At 32.0% G+C, this 16,767-nt stretch overlaps 2 protein-coding genes across 3 annotated transcripts; both read right to left on the bottom strand.

The window, feature by feature from the left end:
• Positions 1-873: 873 nt before the first annotated feature.
• On the bottom strand, positions 874-5,945 carry LOC145966758 (uncharacterized). The gene is made up of 5 exons (XM_083091092.1): positions 5,525-5,945; positions 5,079-5,131; positions 4,897-4,977; positions 4,560-4,780; positions 874-4,484 (listed from the first exon to the last, which is right to left on the bottom strand). The coding sequence occupies exons 1-5, from the start codon at positions 5,585-5,587 to the stop codon at positions 3,271-3,273; spliced, it is 1,632 nt and encodes a 543-aa protein (XP_082947218.1). The 5' UTR covers positions 5,588-5,945; the 3' UTR covers positions 874-3,270.
• A 609-nt stretch (positions 5,946-6,554) lies between these two features.
• Vps11 (vacuolar protein sorting 11) lies at positions 6,555-12,471 on the bottom strand. Of its 2 annotated transcripts, none has more exons than XM_083092617.1 (16): positions 12,314-12,471; positions 12,105-12,173; positions 11,708-11,881; positions 11,405-11,601; positions 10,959-11,217; positions 10,701-10,855; positions 10,388-10,621; positions 10,004-10,304; positions 9,710-9,898; positions 9,500-9,622; positions 9,262-9,389; positions 8,974-9,186; positions 8,721-8,893; positions 8,346-8,643; positions 7,926-8,245; positions 6,555-7,865 (listed from the first exon to the last, which is right to left on the bottom strand). In XM_083092617.1, the coding sequence occupies exons 1-16, from the start codon at positions 12,326-12,328 to the stop codon at positions 7,435-7,437; spliced, it is 3,279 nt and encodes a 1,092-aa protein (XP_082948743.1). In that variant the 5' UTR covers positions 12,329-12,471; the 3' UTR covers positions 6,555-7,434. The 2 variants fall into 2 exon arrangements, with proteins under 2 accessions (XP_082948743.1, XP_082948744.1); XM_083092618.1 differs by having other exon boundaries at positions 6,555-7,862.
• Positions 12,472-16,767: the final 4,296 nt, after the last annotated feature.

The raw sequence follows: 16,767 nt of genomic DNA, 5'->3' as shown, positions 1-16,767 counted from the left end.
CTGCCTTATCATTGCGATACTGATATTATTCTGTCGTATCATTAATCAGGAATTCAACGGCGCGTTTAAATATTGCACAAAAAACGGATTGATACAAATAATTGCACTAAATCAAATGGACATATATCCACAACACTTTTTGAAAAAAATGAGATAAAACGATAAAAAAATTATTAGATATTTATTTTTATGAAAGCAAAATTCCTCCCTAACATCTGAATACTTTAATTTTTTTAATATATTTACTGCTTCTACTTTTTTGATATATTACATTAGTTATTATCAATCGATATGTTACCTTTGCTTATTAGCAAACCCATATCGAATGTTAAATAAAAAGAAATTTACTTCAGATATCTCTATTAATTTTGAATAAATAATTAATGCATATTTTTATAACTCTCATTTATCTACTCTTATATTTTTTCTTGAAAAAATCAAAATAAATTAAAATGAAATTATATTAAAAATAAATAGAGGAATTTTTTACAATTTTTAAATTACTCTTTCATTTCGAGAAAATTGAAAACTTATATTCCTATCATATTAAATTTTAATGATAGATTTTTTAATAAATTTGGAATAAATTAATTTTTCTAACGTGCAGTTTTTGTACAATCGTTTTTTCTATATTTCCTTGTTTCATATTTATATGTCCCTAACAGCACACATGTCCTAAAGATGTCCATAGAATATCTAGAGGACAGCCAAAGGATATTTTATGTCCTCTGGATGTCCTCTCGATGACCTCTGGACATCTTTTGGACATGTTGTTAGGGGTGATTGAAAAATACAAGATATTATTATAAGATTCTATTGTTTCAAGATTATATATAAATAAACTAAAAATATACGTTATCTTTAATGTATATGTGAATAAATATTTCGTGTCTTTATTTCGGACAGACATTTTTTCACATTAGTATGGTATCTTACATATAGTGTTATTGATTCCGCGCGAATACATGATTGCACATTACGGTAAGAAGATCATTCAAACTAGAGCTTATTAAAGGTATACGATATGACGCGCAAGCTACGCACGCACACAAAATATAATGGCTTCTGACTAGAAATTCTTATAGACTCGTAATCTATCGTGTATACATATATACATACACATATTATATATATATATATATATGTATACATATATATGTGTACGTATCCAGATAGCCAAAACTATCGACGAGATTGCTGTCTTGTTGCCAACAATTATTATTATATGTATTATTGTTGGCAACATAATATGATTAATTATATCAATCAACAGGATAGCAATAAGACTAATCAATATGATTAATCATATTTGGTTATACTGGATATACGCATATACGATATACAATAGTATAAGCTTACGATATAATCACGCGGACTCCTTAAACAACCTCCATTTATTAGGATCGGTTCCAAAAAATATTGTATGTATATATATATTATTCTGTTTTGCATTTTAAAGTAACATGCTCCTTGGCTACGAGACTACGTCTCGCTTTTCCAATACTCTTATCTAATGGACTTATCGCTATTGGCACATACGCGTTTCTTGGACCGCTATTATAATTCAAGAATCTAAATTGAATGTTTAGCGCATTTGACATAGTATTCTGCGATCTTAGAAAATGCTTGTAAAATGATTGTATTATTATATTTGTCGTATCGAAAAATAATCGAAGAAGTGTATCGTATATAAACCGATGGCTTAATCCAACTTATCTAACCGATATAATTCAATCATTACAATTAATACTGCCACGATTGGTAAATATTATAAATCAAAAATATTATAAATCAAATGTCATTCATGTGTGTCACAGCACGAGAACAGTCTGTCTTTTCGCACGATATATGTGCAGAAAAATTGAAGAGCAAAAATTTGGAATACTTGTTATAAACTACAAAATTAATACGTTACGTTTACAAACACGATTGCGTGTTATTAAGTCAAATCAAATAATAAATCGTTTTCATCGTATATGTTTTCTCACATTCGTGCTTTTCTAGTATTCAATTCTGAACGATTTTCGTTTTCAGTTTTTATATTATGTCGCATTTTTATTACAGCAGTATGTTCTTGTTTTAAGTGTGAACACACTATATAATTGTTTCGGATAACTATATATTTTATCCCTTAAATATATGTGTAATATGTAGTAATTAATCTTACCCACTTTTTAATACTGAGATAATATTAATGTGTGTGCACATATATGTGATAGAAGCTTAAATATATACAGAGGACTGACTTGACCGGCTTGAAATACAGCTCGAAAAATGAGATTATTTCGCATTGTCAAGTTTGATATCAATATTATCGTTAGAAAATATGTCGATATTTATATTATAATATTTAAAAAATAAATCTTATGTTATTTCTTTTGTTTTTTTAAAGATCTTAGTTTCTTTTGTAAAGATCTTGTTCATAAATGCCTTTCCATCCGAGGATTAAAAAAATGTGCGACAATTGTTTGTTTACATATTGTTACGATATAGAGAAATAAAACATAATTAATTGATATTCTTTTTTGTGCGTAAGTGGATTAAATTGGGCCGCTAACTGTGGAAATACAACGTTCTTGAAACACTGTTTTAATTGTTCCGAAATCTTAAATTACGTTAAGTATAGTGCAGGAATAAAAATTAGATCAGTGTCTAATAGAACGTTGAAAAAGATTTTCTCATGGCAGTATGTATCGCAGATATCGGAAATAACGCTTTGTCGGCGTATGTAAGAATACACCTATTGTATGTAAGTAATGTATGTATGTAAGAAATTATCTATCACATTTAGATATAATATTTAATATTAATAGGTAATCAAAAAATAGCTTTCAGCTTTGGAGTTGCGATATTATTTGCAAAAAATATTGCAAAAGTGCAATTTAAGTCTAACGTCTAATATTATTCATTAATTCTGCACGAGAGAATAATGAATGATATATACATCTCACGAGATTCAATCATCAGATTCGATGATTAAAGATTCAATAAAGTAACGCGAAATAATAATACGATGTCGGTAAATATAATATTTTTGCATTAAATATATCATTAAATACATACATGTTTTAAAGGAAATAATATATCGCATTACTTTTTAATAAAATAGAATCCTCGCTTGTTATTACGATATTCGAAAACAAGTGAGGATTATTCTAATGTGATTCTTGATAACGAACGATTATGTTTGTATTGCTATACAAGTTACGCGCAGAGATATACAAGAATATAAGCATTGCATAATACAATGATAAAGATTTCAATTTATATTCAGTCTAACGACTTTGATCTATTTAATTTGTGTTTACTTTCAAGATCAAAGTTTGTACTCCGATTCATTGTACGAAGACCACGCGCCTCTTCGACATTTTCACTCGGAGGCAATTGCGCATTTTCAAAAATAAAGGATTCTAATATCACATTATTGGATGGATTTGATTGAGAAGAGCATGCAACAATCTCTACCGCTTGTTCCGGAAAATTCGCATTACAAAGTGCATTTTCAGAAGCTGTCATTCGATTGGAATTAAAGGTGCACTGTTGAGAGCTCGACGAATCTTTGAGGGAAATCCTTTGAAAACTGTTACCTTGGTAAATGACATTTCCAGTGTGGTTACGCGTTAATCGTAAGGAACCGCCGTAATTCCTACGTTGTTTCGGTAAGTTTCTTTGCGCCGCAGTGATCACGGGACATATATGGGACTTTAATTCGTTCTCGCTTCCGCTCTCCTCTGATTTAGGCGAGGAAATACGTGTTTCTGTAATTGCCGCACATCTTTGTTGAGACGTACGGTTTTCATTCTGCACAGTGATCTTATTATGGACTTTCAATACAGGTTGATCATTTCTGTGCCATGGACTTTGTTCTCTATAGCTGCTAGTTGCAGTATCAATATTGAGCATTGCACATCCCTCTGCATTCTGAATTTCATAACCATGAATTGCATTTTCCGCATTCGAGACATCGGCCAATCTGTCCGTTGAATATCCTGGCAATTGTTGTGAATTATTTTGATAACTATGATTAAAATTGCTTCCTCCAAAAGCGATTGATTCCTTTGGATATTCTAAAGGAACGCACACGTTTTGACTAATAGCGCCATTCGCTACGCAATATTGCGAAAAATGTGCGAACGGAATACTCTCGTGATTGTCGAGCTGGCGAGAAGTCGCGTTATCACTTTGATTCGAATTACCATCTACCAATCTAGCTGGAGAATTGCAAGTGTAGAAGAAACACTGCGATACACTCGGATTTGATATCACATTCGCTGTTTGTAGATTCAGTCGCGCAGAGGATTCCGGCGATGCTGGATTGGAAATTTTGCCGCGTGTCTGTGCGATCACTGTCTCATAACTAGGCGGTGGACCGTATAATTGATAGTAAGGGCAACTAGTATTGTTCAACACTACATTCATATTTTGATAGTTTGAAGTAGTTGCATTACTATTATACGTTGATGCTGCTGTATTTCTTTGAGGACCTATTATAAAAATTTACATAAATATTTGTGCATTTTTTTTTATATGCTTTGCTCATAAAATAAAAGAATACATACCTTTCCACATACGATGCAATAGGACGGTATTTCTTGCTGAATTATAAGTAATACGAGCTTGTTGCGCATGACAAGATGCATTACGAAGAGAATTTTGAGATCTGGTATAGGAAGATCGAGTTGGAATAGCTGAAGCTGCTGCTCTATATCTGCCTTGCAACCAGTATCGATACCACCAGCCACCACCGGAACACACAAGGAACATGATTATTACCAGAATCCTGAAACAGTTTTATTTTTTATATTATACAACATGCAAATTTTATAAAATATTGTTATAATTATTGTTGTAATTATTGTTGTCTGGAAAAGAATTATTGTTAAAGATTCTGCTTACCAATAGTACCATAAGTGATGGAAATGGAGACCGGGTGACACACAACAACCAAAAGTGCAACAATATTCTGTTCTTGAACATCTGTAAGATGTATTATATTTGGTATAAAAATAATTTTTAATATACATATATATAAATTGTAAAACTAATAGATTAAATAAAGTCAAAATTGTCATTCTTACTCATAGTATTTTAATTCTCCAGGTATATCAGAGGAACAGTACTTTGCTTCTGCCTAAAAAATTATATTATTCTTAACAATACTTTATAAATAGAAAAGAATCAATATTTTCCATTTAATAATTTGTTGAATATATTTTGATGTAATTTAATATCATAAATGTAATTTAAAATGCAATTTAATATCATAAAATAATATAATAATATAATAAACCTTGAAAGTTTATGATAACTTTATTGTTTAATCTTATGGAAAATAATAAAATTTAATTAAGTAAAAAGCACCGTCTCTAAATAAATTATTTAAATATACAAATCGTATATATATATATATATATGTATATAACTAAATTAATAATTTTTAAATGATATATAAATTTTTTGAAAATTTTGTAAGAGATCTAAAAAAAGGAGCATTATCTGTTTCGTACAGATCAAGAACACTTACGTAAATTAGACACTTTGATGTACCCGCGAATATCGCAAGTTTCTTCTTGCTGTTGCGAGCCATTTTCTAATATCCTTCGTCGATTCCACGATCAAGCGCAATGAGATCTAACACGATGTTTTGACATAATCGCCATTCCCCACCGTCCGTGATGCATGTATATGCATGTATACACAACATTGCACATCGCTTATTGATTTCAATTTCGGAACGTAACAATGACGTCAGTTCGCTGTCAGTGCTACCACTATGGCAAAAATGAGCGATGAATAAAGCAAAGCATCGAAACCATGTTTTTTTTTATCTCGCGCACTTCGTATAATCTTATTCAAATATATCCATTATCTTGAGCACGCGAGTCAAGATCTATCTATTATTAGAGGATCACTTTACTCGCTAAACTATCCGTTCAGCCATGATGAATAAGGGATTGTAAGGATGGTAGCAATGTGACACATGGATTTTTTGCGCATTCGCAGCCAACGTGCTAAAGCTTTGTACACAGCAGAGGGAAGAGGTGTCGCGACGTCACGTCTGTCGAAAAGCGACGCGATAACCAATCAACCTTTCGCTTTTTCGGAATAGTTGCAAATCGATTGGCTATCGTGTCGCTTTTCGAGACACGTCCTGTGAGCAAAAGCCATATGGTAAGCGAACACAAATTCGTAATAAGCTCGATTTATAATTATATTTCATGAAAGAATGTCGATAAAATTCAATTGACAATTCCGAAAAAAATATCATGAATAAATAAAATATATTTATATAAAATAACTTACATTAAATGGATACATCAAGTATGATTTTAAGGACGGGTAATTTAATTTTTAAAAAGAGAAATTGCCCAAGAGAGATTTGTTTTTGAAGAAATTAGATATTGTGATAGAAAGTATTTGCTTTATTTATTCTTTAAAAATCTGACCCAATAAATAATTAAATTGGCTATAAATGAATATAATACATATAATACATACATATAAATAATATATATGTATAATAAAAGATTTAAAAATATATGTATATATATAAATATGTAGATATATATTTTTTATTTTTCCTTTTTATTCTTAATGTATTATAATTATACAATATTTTATATTTATTAATCTATATTTCTCTGATACTTTTATGTGTGTTGTTCTATTCAAGCAAATAGATGTAGCACACAAAGGCATCATATTATTATATAATACATAATCTTTACCATGCTTGAATCTTACTTCATTTTAATTTTAAAGATTATCACTTTTATTTTTAATAATTATAATTGCAAAATAATTATAAAATATAATTATAAAATAATTATAATTGCAAATTAACAAAACTATCCAAATATGGATATTAAGCAGTGGAATAATATAAATTTTCATCAGCCACTTTGCAATTAATTTCTTAAAATTTTTATTTGATTCTTTTTTATATCATAATCTGTCATGGTAAAATTGATATATTCTCTCAATTAATTTTTATTTTGTAATTCTTCTGTCTCAAGTTTCAACCTTTTTAGATTGGCAGAATTTAGTTATATTCTCTCACTTATACACAAAGATGCAGAAAGTATAGTACTTTAAATATTTCTCTTTGCTAGTTTTCAGATAAATATTAAAATTTATAGATAGCTTAAAAGATTTGCACAGCATATAAAGTCTTTAATTTGCAAAAGTGAAGGAAATATAATATTAATGCTAAATGAGATTTACAGCTTATAAAGTATATACTATACAAGTTTACACATAGTGTCTAAGTTCAAAATTTCATAATTGCATACTGCTTATTGAAGCATGTATTTCACAATATTTTCTCTTTGCTTTTATATATTCATTTATCAGTACATATATATATATATATATATATATATATATATATATATATACATGTATATGTATATATACGTATTCTGTGATTGTGGTTTACCTACCAAATGGATTCAGATTTCTATTGTAATCGTCATCATTATTACCAACTGCGTCATTATCATCGTCATCTTTAAAAGGATTATTTGCATCGTCATCATCATCATTGGCAAAAGGATTTTTAGACTCATCATAATCATCAGTCTCGAAAGGATTTAATGGCACAATAGGATTTTTTGGTGGAACGAAAGACTTCTCGATCGGTGATGATTTTGGTGTGGTACTATTCAAAATACGAGCTTCTCTGATCGGCACCGGCGAAGCTTTCGTGGAATTACCACGCGGTGTCGATAAACCGCTTCCTGTTCCCGATATATTCGCCTCTAATGACGAGGAATATACATCTGGCTTTGCAAAGCTTCGATAACGCTCTTCCGTTATTAATGTGGGAACATCGTATCCGGCTCGTCGAGATTCCGTTTTTCCTACTGGAAAAAATATAACACGATTAATCATTATAATTTACTTAGAAAAATGTTAAATCATACCTGAAATAGAACTCTTTCCTTCGCTTAATCTGAGTCTCGCTTCCGCGCCCGGACCATAATTCAATTTGGGTTCCTCCAACTTAGTTGGCGTAGGTAACGATTTATCTGTATCGGTAATTACTGTTAATTTCTTAAAAACGCCTCTACCAAAATAATCGGCCACTAAAGAAAATGGATCTTCCGCTCGATCGAGGAGACTGTGGAATGTTTCGTGTAAATCTCTCGATTGCTCTTGCGCTCTTATAATATCCAACAATTTCTTGTTATTTGGCAAGCATGCTGGACATTCATTTTCATTTTCCGAAAAGCTTTGAAAGCAGCTATTATAAAAAAAAGAAGATAAATCGAAAGAATTACATGGTAATAAGATTATATATATACGATTATATATAAACGATAAAAATAATTAGGAAAGCTCACTGTTGATGATAAGAATGTTGACACATGAAATGCACAGATGGTAACTCTAACTGATGATGGCACGCGCTACATCGCGATCCTTGAAAGATTATCGTGCTATTCTTTATTGCCTCTATTTGTTCTCGTAATTTAAGAGTATCAGCTCTGTATTTTTGTGTTAATTCCGTATCAGCTTGAGTCTGTTCGTTTTCCGTTCGTAATACACTGCATAAATAATTTCGAACATCTCCCAATGTACAAGTTAGTGATGTGGAAATTGCATCAATAACCATCAAAGGAGACAACAGTCTTTCTTGAGCTGTACAAACAATAATTACAATAGTTTCAATGCATTTATGATTGTAAATATAATTAATATATTCAGAGAATATTCACCTATATAAGCTAATATATCCGCGAGGAGTTTCGTCGGTGCATCCTTATTTTTAGCTACACTCCATAAGGCTTGTACCCATAAATTAGGATCCTGATGACCAAATCTCTTACAAGTGGCAAGTACTTGTTCGCTGTCTCCTTCGCGTAAGTGAAATCTTAATATTTCTTGATATCTACATAAAAATGATATCAAGATGTCTCCATGATGTTATGACCATGTTATTTCTCAATGTAATATATGATAGTGACTTACAGTTTGCTCTCCTCATAAAGGAAAAGCAATCCTTTTCTGAAATTATGCTGATGACAAAGTATTAATATTTGGTCTTTATCATAATGAGCTTCGGAATTTTGCAGTAATCGTACAATTTTCTGTTCATATTGTATTTTAGCGACATCATTATCTAAAGCAGACCAAACGTGTAAATAATGTTCCACTAATGTATTGTAAACAAGTGTACTCCACCTGTAAGAAATATAAGAAGACAATTAATTTCATGATAGAGTATCTGCGCTTTTTTTATGAGATATTGTAACTGACCTTGTATCTGATTTAACTAAATGCTCCAAGAATTCTACGAGTCGTTCAGAATTATTTAAAAATAGATGAATAAAATCTTCTGGATTGGCTTTATCGACACGCTGCTCTGTATAACCATTTAATGCTTCCTATAGGAAAAAGGTAATGGAGTGAATACATTTCTACCTTTTAACTTCTCTCGTCATATAATTGAATTCAAACCAATAGAAGAATATAAGAGCGAAATATGTATATGTACCTGATCCACAAGAGGTTTATCGGAAGGTTTATAATTTGTGCATAAAGTCTTTAAAAACTGAGTAGATTCATTTGGCACATTTTCTATTAAAATATTTCCATATTTCTTCATATTAACTTCTGCCTAGAAAAGTTATAAAGCGTTTTTCGATATAAATATATAATTTTTATAGAAATATATACACAATGCGTACATGTATGAATATAATACCTCCTCAAATTCTAAAGTTGCCATGTATTCCAATGCCTTTTTGTATTCATGTTTGTCTTCGATTTGGATACGAAGATACCACTCGTGCTTACCATGTTTCTGCGCGAGTAATAAAGCATCCTCCGGCGATGCTTGACGACAAACTTTAATCGCTATTTCCACATCGAAATCAACCTCGCGATCTTTCGTCTGAAATTATGTATGATAATGTAATGAATATATATAAAATATGTATATTTATAAACTCTACATATTTTATATAACAAACATTTGAGTTTGCATACAGATACTTACCATAATGAATTCTTTTAACTTATCGGTATGATTAAGTTTAGTATAACAATTTAATAATAAAGTAGTATGATCCTCAGTTGCTTGTCCATTTTTATGTAAAGCTTGCAAGTATGTCGTTAAATTATCAATATGTTGAGAATCTAAGAATTTTCTTATCACATATGATGGTTCCAATTTGCCAATAGTCTTTATGTATTGTTCTATAGCACCATTATGATCTCCCTTGGAATATAAATGATCTCCATATTGACGAAAAATGTCTATGAGACCTTCTGCATCATATTGCTGATTTTTAGCTATTCTGCAATAAAATATATACACTGTATTATTATAAATTGTTGTCACAATGATTAATCTTATTGTAATTAAATATTCAAAATATACCTTATGGAAACATCGTACAAATTCTTTTTAAAAAGCAGTGCTAATTTTGATTGCAAATCTTTCTCATCCAAATGATATAATTTGTTGTCTCCACTGAATATAAAAAATCCACCCCATTCAGATAGGACTGCTTGGACAGACACCATAGGTGCAGAAAACACAATAAACTTGTTTTGGATATCAAGCACAGTAATAATATGCTTATCGACACCAGGAGGTATTGGTTCTATTGTGCTATTGTACAGAAATTGAATATATTTACATTATAACATAAATGTAAAGAAATTATGAATAATGTGCTTGTATCAATTACTTGGGTTTAGCGGATATAGTCGTTGTTGTTCTCGGAACATTTGCCGCTTCTTTCGCTACTATCACTAAATATGTTCTGAACCATTCTAACATTATCTTTTGACCTTCCACTGCGTAACAGGGACCTCTACCATCTGGTGTGTAACAATAAATAGCCTGAAAATTTTATAATTGAAAATTTTGTAATTGAATTTTACAATGTTTTTACTTATATGTGTGCGTAACTAAAATTACGAGCATAAAATTATGTGCGACGTACATCATTACGTCCGATCATAAAATGGCTGTCTTGCATGGATTCAGCAAGTACGCTGCATTTTCGTGCGCAACCCATAGTATCCAAAGTAGATTTAAATTCCTTATCCTTAACTGTAATATTATACAAAAACACATTGTTCTGCGTAGCAACAAACAGATGCGTCTGTTTACCGGTCGCTCTTATTGCAAGGCCAGTAATAGACAAATTAGCATCCTTTAAAACCTTTATTTTATTTTTCCTTTCTCGAGTCAGATCACCTCTGAAAATGGAAAATTTAAATATAGAAAAACTTATTTGTGCTCTAATTTATATATAATATTGTACGACAATAAAAAATATATGATAAAGTAATAAATATATATTGTAAGGAAATAGAATTTTTTGAAATTAATAATAATTTAATGAAATAAAGAGAAAAAAATAAAAAACGAATATATCCTATTTACCTATACAGCATAATAGAACCATCTCCAAATCCAATAGCCATTAATGTAAGACTAGTATGTACACATAGAGCTGTTGCTGGGACTGCTCGATAACTAGGTATGGCTCTGCTTATCCGAACACATGTTGGATTACCTTGCTTATCTGGTTTGGCCAAATTCCAAACCTTTATAGTAGGATTGCATCCAGCCTCGTCCTCCTGTTAATACATTATATTAAAATAATTAACTATAAATTTAATTAAATAGATACTTTTTACAAGAAGTGATCATAATGTGATCTGTATGTGTATCTGTGACTCTTACGCCAATAGTGAATAGAAAAGTAGAATGTTGAACTTGTTGCGCCAATACTAATGTAATTTCGTAAGCTCGAAATGTTGTAATTTCATACGTCCTGTTTATTAAATGTACATTGCCTGTATTATCCCCGAATACGATATTGCCATTACCACTAGTAGCTGCAGCGACTTGCGCATCCTGTATAAAAAATTATCAATTAGAATAAGAGAAGGTGCTTTCCATTTACATCAAAACTCAGATAAATCTCACTTCTGTCTTTCTTTAACATGAATATCGAAGAAAGACAGAAATGAGATTTATCTGAGTTTTGATGTAAATGGAAAGCACCTAATCTCTTCCATGCTGTGGAAACGTAAATACACTCAATTTATGTTACAGTATATGAAAAAAATCATCTTACTCCGAATGCGGCAGCGATTTTTCCTGCATCAACCTCCTTTTTCAAGTCAAAGAAATTAAAGCGTCTCCACTAAAAAGACAATAACGCGTAAAATTAGCGTCGAAAACTTTAGGTTATATCCAGCGTCGAGAAAGAACCGATAGCTGTGAAGATATGTCGAAAAAGAAACTATAAATCAAGATAAATTACAAACGAGTCATTCAACAAACCTCCAAAAATGCCATGATAATTTTAAAACGATATTTATTTATACATATGTACTTGGAGAAAATTATATCTCGGTGGAAATTTATTTTTTTGACAGCGACGCGTACAATTGATCCATCACACGCCCGCCGTCATCTACAGCTGCCCTATCAGCTGTTCGGGATGACACATCAAGCTTCGCGCATGCGCGTGAATCTCTTGTATCGACGCGCTCTCATGCAAGATGGCAGCACCAGATCAATTGGACAAATGCGCCCCTAACGGCGAAATAATAAAGTATTCTTCATTTTTAAATTTAGTCAGTGTAAATAAAAGTGCACGTTTTAATTGTCAATTATCTTTATATATACGTGTTGAGTTAATATAAATAAGAATAACAATTAAAAGTTTTTAATCTTCACGTGTGTTGAAAAAAGAAACGAACCACGAAGCGTATCTTCAGCGGGCAACAGGACGACGATATGAAACAATTATGCGCATAGGTATCGTTATCTTTTTATTTTCATATATGTCTATATATGTATATATATATATACAGGGTGTATCTGAAATGATGCACTAAACTTTAGGAGCGTATTCTAGAGGTCAAAATAAGACTTTTTTTTCTTATGAACATGGGTCCGCAAATGAACCCCCCTCCGAGTTAGAGACCCCTAAAGTTTGGGGAAAAAATTGAAAATTGACTGTATTTCAGAAAAATTATTATAAAATTATTATAAAATTATTATAAATTATTATAAAATTATTATAAAATTATATTTAACCTTGGTTTTGACGTTACCTATCACTCTCTCTTGAGAGATAAATAAATTTGCGTTGCGGATGTTTGGTCAATTTCACACATTTTCGAATTTTAGCTCGGAGGGGGGTTCATTTGCGGACCCATGTTCATAAGAAAAAAATGTCTTATTTTGACCTCTAGAATACGCTCCTAAAGTAATATATATATATATATATATATATATATATATATATATATATATATATATAAAACTGAAGATTTCATATGTATCATATTTTATTCGCGATCATATTTTCACAATGGACATTTTTAGAATCGTTAAGCTTGCTAAGTAAATCTAATATGCTTATATTTTTCGAAAAAAATTGTGTAATTTCCCATTACATTTAAAAAATGCTTTGTAATAATTTTTTGTAATGTTCTCTTGTTGACGTAGGTTAGGATTTTTCTTTTTATGTAAAATGTTATGAGATCTTAGATTACTCACGCGCATCGAGAGAGTCCTCGATTCGTAAATAAACGAGAATTATGATGAAACTCTGAAACGGCACTTATATTTCATTTACAAGCCGTAAAGTGGCCAATCCGATCTTGTGATTCAGTCGTTCCTCTACGCGCTCGATTAATTCAGGTGGCACAGGGTTACAAAAGACCGCGAACGAAACGGCATGCCAATGCAATGCTATAGGTATGTGTGCGATAATCTTTGTCTCTCCTGCGTGAGAGACAAGAAGAAAAAATTGCCACTCTCTTCCCCGCAAAAATTCCATTGCAATGACATTCCGCCTCGTACGCTCTCGCATCGGGTAAGACGTAAGTTCTGTTATATTTGTTAAAAAGGACGAACAATTAGTGTGTACGTGTGTGTGTGTCTTTCGATGTTTTGGGGCGGGTGTGTTGTTGCTTTACAGAGCTGTGTGCGGGACGTAAATTCGAGAAATAGTCGTAAAATCTTTGAAAATCGGACGTCGGTCGACGATCGCGAGAGATCCGTGACGATGATACAGCTAGACGTTCTGAACAGACTCTGCGAGGGACGAGGGGGCTGTCTGACTTTAATCTTAAAACAGCAAGCGAAGCGACGCGATATAAAATCAGGTCGATAACGATAATTTACAAAACATTTTTGAACATCCTTCAGTCATCTTCATTTCCTCGTAAAATCGTTGGTCGTGCTCCTCGATTCTTATATGTCTATCGCATGCTTAATATTAAATTATTACTTTGACATGTCCCGAGTCGGATCCTTTATTTACAATCGATTTTAATACGAAACCTCGATAAAACTTAGAAATAGGTGATTTAGTAAAGTAAATTTGCGATGATAAAATCCATTTCTCTTGCGCAAAAGTGTTTCTCGTGCGCTTCGAATGGAACAAAATGGACAGCTCCTTTTTCTCGCCCGAATTTTGTGAGAGTTCCTCCGATTTTCAAATTCCTGTTGATGAAATAGCGCGAAAATCGTATGTCCATGATATAATATCCTTCAAATTATTTATTCTTTCTCGATTCTATTCATACTGAGAAGTAAAGCAAAGTCGGAATAATTAAATATTCGTCATCGATCGTTTGCGCGATTAATTAATTACTCCGAAATTAAAATAGTCGATGTTGCTTTGCGACTTGAAAATAGAATACAAAAGATTGTTACATATATTCTAACATAAAATGTGTTGGAAAGATCTTTCATAATGCCATATTTGTAAGAAATCAGAAATATTATATATTATATATTATTTTAATTAATAATATATTTGTATTTTTTCTCTCTCTTAATTTTTTAATTTTTAAATACATGTTAATTTTAAATATTTTCTACATTAGATATTCTTTTTGCTTTTTTATATTAAAATCAAAAAATTAAAATATTTTTTTCCACACGCCAATTTTAAAATAATATGATACTTGATTTAGTTTTTGAGATACAGAGTAATCACGAGAGAGAAAAAGAATCAAATTGATGCGAGATAGATTCGAATATGAGCGACATACGAGTTTCACGCTACAAACACAGAGCAACACGAGCCTCATCACGCCATCGTTTGTACATACGTATCGTGCTCGCATTAAAAAGGACTCTACAGACATAAAAACTACGTGAGATTCGGAAAAACGCAGGACGTCCCGTTCTCATCCCTTGAGAGATCTCGATCACCGAAATCTCAATTTGCCTCCTTCGTGCAACGATCGTTTAAGTCTTTGTCGAACGATGATGATTATTGGAGATAATCATATTTTTAAATATTCACCCCGCTTGTGTATTTCAGGATAGCAATGATTCAAAGTTTTTGAGTCACAGATTTTTTTTTTTTTTTTAAATTATGTGATCACCGTACAAAGACTTAAACGATAGATTAGCACGCTCGTGTGCAATGTACTTTAGTCTGCTATATTCTAGTACGATAGACGTGTAGCTGGCTGCGACGCGGTATACGAAGAAAATCATCCCCCTTACGTGTAATGCTTTTTCAATTATGTCGTTTGTGGAGCATTGTAAAGTTTTCCCGGCAAAAATTTTGTCGCTGCGAGTTTGTAGGTCCATCCTTTTTAGTTACCCTCTCTGTACTTTCTGTTTTCCCTTTTTTTTTTCCCTCTCTCTCTCTCTCTCTCTCTCTCTCTCTCTCTCTCTTTCTAAAGCAACTGATCCTGTGCTTTATTTTAAGTACAGAAAAAGTGCAAATAAAGAGAACACAGCTCGTTTCGTAAAGGCGAAAGGTACAGTGAAAATCGATAGTTACATTCTTTTGCCCTTTGCGAGATCCGGGAATTGAAAACATTTGAGATTTATTGAAAACATTTTGATCAGTATTGCATTACCTGCGCGTCCGGCGGGATAAAAAACCGTATGCATGTATTTTCGAAGCGCATTTAGAACGCAGTCATCCCATTTCGCTTTTCGTCTCACATTTTGCGTTGCTTTATTTATTCTGCATCGATTAGATAAATATAACGCGACGATCGAATGGCAGCATTTGAATAACGAGACTACCGATAGCCGAGTATTTATATAAAGCACCAACAACAGAATTGATAAAGTCAATTTTGATAAAGAGATTCATATTTCAAAATATGTAATTATTCCAAAGTAAGAGACTTGGACAGTCGTGACATAGTCGTGTTTTGGTACATGATTTAAATGTCACTTGGCCGCTGTATCCATCGCTTTGCATCCTTTTCTTTTTGCTTACAACTACATCCAAACTTGTCGCTTTCACATTTTCGTGAAACATTTGTCGTCGCTTGCTGCGGATAATTTGCTGCAAATTGCAATTAAACGAGAAGGGTAAAGCGGAAGAGATGGGAGCGCACGGAACGATCGAAGTAAATGTTGGGAGATGTAACTTTAGGGGAAAGAACACGGGAAGGGGGGGGGATGATCGATTTATCGCTCGGCATATTTCGAATTTTATAGACACAATTATTACACTAATTATTACTCTTTCTCCTTCTTCATTGGCGATCGTTCGGTACGTCGTCGCAGTGCTCCGTGCATACGTTTTCACGACACATTTAGTTTATACATGTATGTATATATATATTTTTTATACATATATCTTTACAAACAGGAAACGATCAGACGATGGGCCGATCGCGCGGCCCGAGAACACCGAGCATATCCTCACATAGAGTGGCGAGAACGACTGGACAGAGCTTCCTCTTATCGAACAATAAAATGTCTCTTTCGTATGTTTATATATATATATGTACGCATTA

This window comes from Camponotus vicinus, unplaced genomic scaffold (assembly GCF_025532165.1).
Source record: "Camponotus vicinus isolate PSW18456_S1 unplaced genomic scaffold, iyCamVici1.0 SCAF_2, whole genome shotgun sequence".
NCBI classification, from domain to species: domain Eukaryota; kingdom Metazoa; phylum Arthropoda; class Insecta; order Hymenoptera; family Formicidae; genus Camponotus; species Camponotus vicinus.
Note: the sequence above shows the minus strand (reverse complement) of the source record. Positions and strands in the feature narration are given on the sequence as shown.